Genomic DNA, 7,045 nt, shown 5'->3' on the forward strand with positions numbered 1-7,045 from the left:
TTTCACTGTATGTTTATGTTTGAACTTTTTACCTCAATAAAAATTATTAAAAAAAAAAAAAAAAAAAACACCCCAAAATAAAAGAAACCTAATCTAGAATAAACTACCAATTGCCCTTAAAAAGGCCTTTTGTAGGGCATTGCCCTAAAGATATCAGCTCTTTCTCTGAAAAAAATACAAAGAACCACTAACATTACAAACCCTCACCCCCCAAACCCACAAAATAAAAAAAACTGTCTAAAAAAACCTAATCTACCCATTGCCCTAAAAAGGGCATTTGTATGTGCGTTGCCCTGAAAAGGGCATACAGCTCTTTTGATGCCCTTAAAAGGGCATTCAGCTCTTTTAAGAGTGCCCACCCTAATCTAAAAAACAACCCACCCCAAAAATCCTTAAAAAAACCTAACACTAACCCTTCTTTAGGTACTCACAGTTGTTAAAGTCCCACTGGAACGATCTTCAAAGCGGCTCCATCTTTATCCCGGCGGCTCCATCTTCATCCAGGTGACTCCATCTTCATCCATCATGGGACCGGCATCTTCTTCATCCCTGCAGAGGCGGAGTGACGATGCGCAGAGGCGGAGGTCCAGGCGAAGGTCCAAGGTGGAGGTCCATCGATCCGACGTGGAGGTCCTCTTCATGTGATCGTACGCCAATAGAATGAGTTGCTTAAATCTTATTGAATTCAAACCACCAATAGGATTTTAGCAGCCCTAATTCCTATTGGCTGATTCAAATTTTTCAACGAATAGGAATGCAATGGTACCCCCAGTATAAAAGGGGTACCTTGCATTTCAATCCTTAGTGTGCGGCAGACAATTGCATGAAGAGGACCTCCACGTTGGATCAATGGACCTCCACCTGGACCTCCACCTTGGACCTTCGCCTGGACATCCGCCTCCGTGCATCGCCGCTCCGCCTCGGCAGGGATGAAGAAGATGCCGGTCCCGCGATGGATGAAGACCTCTCGCCGCCTGGATGAAGACCTCTCGCTGCTTGGACGAAGACCTCTCGTGAGTTTTTTTAAACTTTTTTGGGTGGGTTTTTTTATTTTAGGTTTTGGGATTTCTTAAAAAAGCTACTTACCCTTTTCAGGGCAATGCAAAAGAGCTAAATGCCCTTTTAAGGGCAATGCCCATACAAATGCTCTTTTCAGGGCATTTAGTAGTTTAGGTGTTTGTTAAAATTAGTTTTTTTATTTTGGGGGGTTGGTTGGGTGATGGGTTTTACTGTTGGTGGGTCTGTGTTTTTTATTACAGATAAAAGAGCTGTTTAACTTAGGGCAATGCCCTACAAAGGGCCATTTTAAAGGCTATTGGTAGTTTATTGTAGGCTAAGGTTTTTTTATTTTGGGTGAGCTTTTTATTTTCATAGGTCTATTAGATTAGGTGTAATTCTTTTTTATTTTTGATAATTTCTTTTGTTATTTTTCGTAATTTAGTATTTTTTATTTTTTGTAATTAGATACTTTTTAATTTATTTTTTTAATGTGTATTTTAGTTTTCTTTAATTGGCAGTTAGTTTAATTTTAGTTTTATAGTTATATTAGTTTAATTGTTAGTTTAAACTTAGTTTTTTTAATTTGGAGGTAAGTTTTAATATAATTTAAGATAGGGAAATTGTAATTTTAATATAAAGTTAGGGGGGCATTAGGATTAGGGGTTACTAGTTTAAATTAGTTTATTGCGATGTGGGGGCTCTCAGTCTAGGGGTTAATAGTTTAATTTAGTATATTTTGTTGTGGGGGCTTGCAGTTTAGGGGCTAGTAGGGTTATTATAGTGGCGGTGGTGTCAGGGAGCGGCGGAAAAGGGGTTAATAGATTTATTATAGTGTGGGCGATGTTGGGGTGTGGGGGAATATTGGTTAATAACTTTAGTATAGTGGCGGCGATGTCGGGGAGTGGCAGAATAGGGGTTAACAAATTTTATTAGTGGCGGCAATGTTTGGAGCTGCAAATTAGGGGTTAATAACTTTAATATACTGTTTGCGATGCGGGAGGGCCTCGGTTTAGGGGTTAATAGGTAGTTTATGGGTGTTTAGTGTACTTTGTGACAGTTTAGTTATGAGTTTTATGTAACAGTTTTGTAGCGTAAAACTCATAACTACTGGTCTCAGATTGCGAAACGGATTGTGTCGATATAGGCTGGAACGCAAAGCTTTTTAGCCTCACCGCAAAACTTGTAATGGCTGCGCTATGGAAGTCCCATGAAAAACCGTCATTTTTACGTGTCCGGGACTGACGTTGCGTTACAGGCTAAACGGCTTGCGCTACAGCTATAACAACAAGACTTGTAATGGCTGCGGTGCTTTTTTAATGCTGAAATTACGATTTTTTCAGCTTTATGACACAAACGCAAAACTTGTAATCTAAGTGTGTATTATTTATGGATTATTTAGAATATTTTACAGTATGTGTAATTTTTTATAGTTTTTTCTTCAATATTTTACATGTGATATTTCAATAACACCATTTAAGAATACTAAGTTTCCATGTGCACTAACCCTACCGAGTTAAGATCGTATTCATGAAACACAATGCATGTTACACATATTTTACATTACTATGGTCTTTGCATAGAAAATAATGTACTTTTTATTATTAAATATATATATATATATATATATATATATATATATATATATATATATATACTACTGTTCATGTTAAATACAAATGTATACCTATATATCTATAGGAATAGATATATATAAATATGCATTTACAAAAAAGTACATTATCTTGTAAGTGAAGACCATTGAAATGATAAATGTGTACAGTAAAAATACAGTAAAACACACAAATACATAGATACACATATATATATATATATATATATATATATATATATATATATACTGTATATATATACACACACACACACACACACACTATTGTGCAAAAGTCTTAGGCCACCATTAGATGTGTTGTTTTAGCAATGGCATAATGACCATACAGGTATACCCCGCTTTACGTCGATTCGCTTTACGTCGATTCGCTAATACGTCGCCGCCGCAAACCCGGAAGTAGTTTCTCAGCGCGGCACAGCGCAGGACTTAGACATCGCAAGTAAGGAGAAAAATTGCATGCGGTTTTACAGAGTACGTTGGAAAGACTTTAGGGTTGCTAAAACTGTGCAGTACAGTATTGTACTGTACCAGATAATTTGGTAAGTCCAGTATACCGGTCTTCATAAGCATTACAGTCTTTTTTGTCCATTAAAGGTACAGTACTGTACAGGATTATTTGTTAAATCCATACAGTAATTGTACCGTACACACAAGTCTAGTTCTTCATAAGCAGTATTTTTTGGCCAATAAAGGTACAGTACAAGTACCAGTATATGCAGTGTTACTGTATGTACTGTACTGTATACAGTATTATTGTCATAATACCTTTGTGCTTACCTTGAATAGTACAGGTAAGCATTTCATATGCCTCCATCTCATATACAGTACCATACCATAAAACATAACCTACTTTAGTACTGTACAGTATTGTTTGGCATGGTTTGAGATCTCCACATAAAATAAGGATCTGGCATACAGTACAGGTACAGTAGAGTACTGTACATTAGGTTATAGTTTAAGCTGCTAGTGGTTTGGATAGAAGATCAAACCAGCCACAATGTTCCTTTAAGCCAAGCCATTATTCAAAGCAAGGCACTATCCTTGTTTAATGCAATGAAGACTGAAAGAGGTTAGAGTGCTAAAGATGAAAATTTTGAAGCTAGCAGAGGTTGGTTTAACAGGTTTAAGGAAAGAAGTCATCTGCACAACATTAAAGTGCAAGGGGAAGCAGCTAGTGCAGATGTTGACTCTGCAGAGGCTTTTCCAGAAGAGCTGGCTAAAATTATAGAAGATGGTGGTTACACCACACAGCAAATATTTAATGTTGATTAAACCGGCCTTTTCTGGAAAAAAATGCCATCTAGGACATTCATTGCAAAAGAAGGAAAAGTTAATGCCAGGATTCAAAGCTGCAAAGGATCGACTAACACTGCTTTTAGGTGCTAATGCAGCTGGTGATTTGAAGCTGAAGCCTATGATGATCTACCATTCTGAGAATCCCAGGGCTCTGAAAAACTATGCTAAATCTAGCCTGCCTGTTTACTACAAATCAAACACTAAAGCCTGGATGACTGCAAGTCTATTTACAACATGGTTTACAGATTATTTTAAACCCACAGTTGAAGCCTACTGCAAGGAAAAAAAAATTCCTTTTAAAATTTTAATGCTTACTGACAATGCACCTTCTCACCCACGAGCATTAATGAAAATGTACAACGAGATTCAAGTTGTTTTCTTGCCTGCAAACACCACATCTATTCTTCAGCCTATGGATCAGGGAGTGATTGCAACCTTCAAATTATATTATTTGAAGAAGACATTTACTGCTGCTATAACTGCCTTAGATAGCGATGCATCTGATGGTGCTACACAGAGCAAATTAAAAGCCTTCTGGAAAGGATTTACAATTCTAGATGCTATTAAAGCAATTAGAGATTCCTGGAAAGAAGTTTCAGAATCAGCATTGAGACGTGTGTGGAAAAAGCTAATCCCCACCTTTATGGATGATTTTCCCGGCCTTGAGACTTCGGTAGAGGAAGTCAATGCTAGCGTTGTGGACATGGCTAGACAACTGGAACTAGAAGTGGAGCCTGAAGATGTTACAGAATTACTTGCATCTCATGACCAGCCATTGACAGATGAAGATTTGATTATGATTGAAGAGCAAAGAAGACTGTTTCTTGAAACTGATGGTTCTACTGATGAAGACCCAGTTTGCATTAGGGAAATGCCAACAAAAGAATTAGAGGAATATGTCAGTTTAATTGAAAAGGGTTTGGCAGGTTTGGAGCATATTGATGGCAATTTTGAAAGAAGTTCTTCAGTTAATAAAATTGTGTCAAATGGAATTGCATGTTATAAAGAAATACTTCGAGAAAGGAAGCATCAGTCCATGAAGCAAACTTCTTTGCTATCATATTTTAATAAAGTCCCACAGCCATCATCATCACCTTCAACATCAAGACCTGATGAATCTTTGTCAAGTTCTCCACCTTCAAAACTGATTTGCATTGAAGACTCAGATGATGAATCATAAGCAAAGGTAAGCAATAAAGCACATACCATTGTATTGTACTACATGTTGTACTGTACAGTACCTGTATACAGTATATGTATCCTTTTCTACTGTCTGCATAACTGAATACAGTAGTGTACTGTCTTGTGCTAGTGTTAAACTAAACTTAGCACAATTGCACACCTATATATGTTATTTCAAACATGTTTTTAAGCTTGTAAACACACTGGCAAGTGAAAAACAAGTAAAAAATGCCTTGACTCACTTTAAGTGGGTTTTCACTTTACAGCGGGGCTACGGTCCCTAACCCGCTGTATGAGCGGGGTATACCTGTATATATTTATTTATTTATTAGTCTCTTTATTAGAATACAACCAGAAAAAAACCCAAGATATTTGTATGCAATATTTAAAAAAAAAAAAAATCTGAAAAAAACAGCTTCTATAGGCTAAAGTGGCAAGTATTTAGTGTGACCTCTCCTTACACTTGAGCAACAGCAGGAACTTGACTCTCGTAAACCTAAATGGAATGGAGCCCTAATTAATGTCATTGCTAACACCTGTATTTGTCCTACTATTACATGTCAAAATGACTACTGTGAAAAATGTCTATTACACCAGGTTTGTGCAAAACATACTTGAACATTACATACACATGTGGTATGAGTTTAATTCATTTGGAAGCTTGCTAATAAGATCAATCACACGATTCCATTCAAAATGCCAAAGGTCACAGAATTTGAAAGGCATACAATCATACTTTTGCATCAGCAAGGCCACTCTCAAAGGGAAATCGAAAATCAAACTGGATACTCAAGAGGTGGTATTTAAGCTGTTATAAAGAAATCTGAAGAATCAGGAGAGGTCAAGGACAAAAAAGCACTGGAAGGCCAATAAAACTTTCAAAATCTGATGAGATTTTTCTCAGAGAACAGCCTGGCTCATCATCTGGCTGCTTCATTGGGATTCCATGTTGACCCTTCTACAGTCCAAATAAGCTTGATCAGTAATGGTAGCAGCCAAGAAACCACTTTTTCGGAAGGGGAACAGGGTGAAAAGGCTAAAGCTCACAAAGATTAGAATGAAGATCAGTGGAAAAGAGTATTATGGATTGAAAAATCCAAGTTTGAAATTTTTAGGTACAATTGTCGACAATATGTGAGAAGAAGAGTTGGAGAGGGATGGAAGAATGAGTGCTTGCAGTCTTTAGTGAAACATGGTGAAGGGTCTGTCCTGGTTTGGGGCTGCATTTCTGCCAGTGGTGTTGGCAATATTGTCTGAATTGATGGGACCATGAGTGCTGAAAAGTACAGACAGGTTTTAATTCTTCATGCCATTCCTTCTAGAAAGCTCCTAATTGGGAATGGTTTTATTTTTAAGCCTGATAACAATCCCACACACACTGCTAATACAGAGAAATCATATTTGGAGTGAAAAATAGCTGATAAAACTCTGACAGTCATGGACTGACCTCCCCAGAGTCCACACCTGAATATTATAGAGGCAGAATGGGATCACCTGGACAGAGAAATTAATAAAAGACAACCTAAATCTAAAGAAGAACTGTGGGAAGGGTGATGTCACGTTGTGGGCGGAGACCAACCTTCTGAACTGCAAACCGTAATCATAGACATTGTTTACAATATATAGTCTGTGCAATATACAGATGTTCTAGCTGTGTTCTCTGTATATATTGCTGAGGTGAGCATTACCAAAATATTTTTTGTTTTTGTTCTCTGTAAACCCTTGTGATTTTAAGACGTTTTAATAATTTTGTTTTAACATTCACCTGAGCTCACTTCTATCTGCTCCTGCTGGAGTCTCCCATTGCTTTTATATCTAGAGCTTGATGTAAAGCTCTGTAGTATGTGAGTATACAATTTACTTGTGAATTAACCCTGTAGTCTTGCAGGACTTCACCATTGGCAGCATTGATCTTGGAGTTTGCCCGCAACATTGAGA

The 7,045-nt window shown here is 37.3% G+C and overlaps 1 protein-coding gene across 1 annotated transcript; it reads left to right on the forward strand.

Annotated features, from left to right (window-relative positions):
* Window positions 1–3,860: 3,860 nt before the first annotated feature.
* On the forward strand, window positions 3,861–5,105 carry LOC128664517 (tigger transposable element-derived protein 1-like). Its single transcript, XM_053719339.1, has one exon. It carries the CDS (start codon window positions 3,861–3,863, stop codon window positions 5,103–5,105), a length of 1,245 nt encoding a protein of 414 aa, XP_053575314.1.
* Window positions 5,106–7,045: the final 1,940 nt, after the last annotated feature.

This window comes from Bombina bombina, chromosome 6 (genome assembly GCF_027579735.1).
Source record: "Bombina bombina isolate aBomBom1 chromosome 6, aBomBom1.pri, whole genome shotgun sequence".
Lineage (NCBI taxonomy): Eukaryota > Metazoa > Chordata > Amphibia > Anura > Bombinatoridae > Bombina > Bombina bombina.

What these genes read in the sequence shown, in the direction of transcription:
- LOC128664517 (XM_053719339.1), top strand. Translation starts at nt 3,861, where the DNA reads ATGGTGGTTACACCACACAGCAAATATTTAATGTTGATTAAACCGGCC.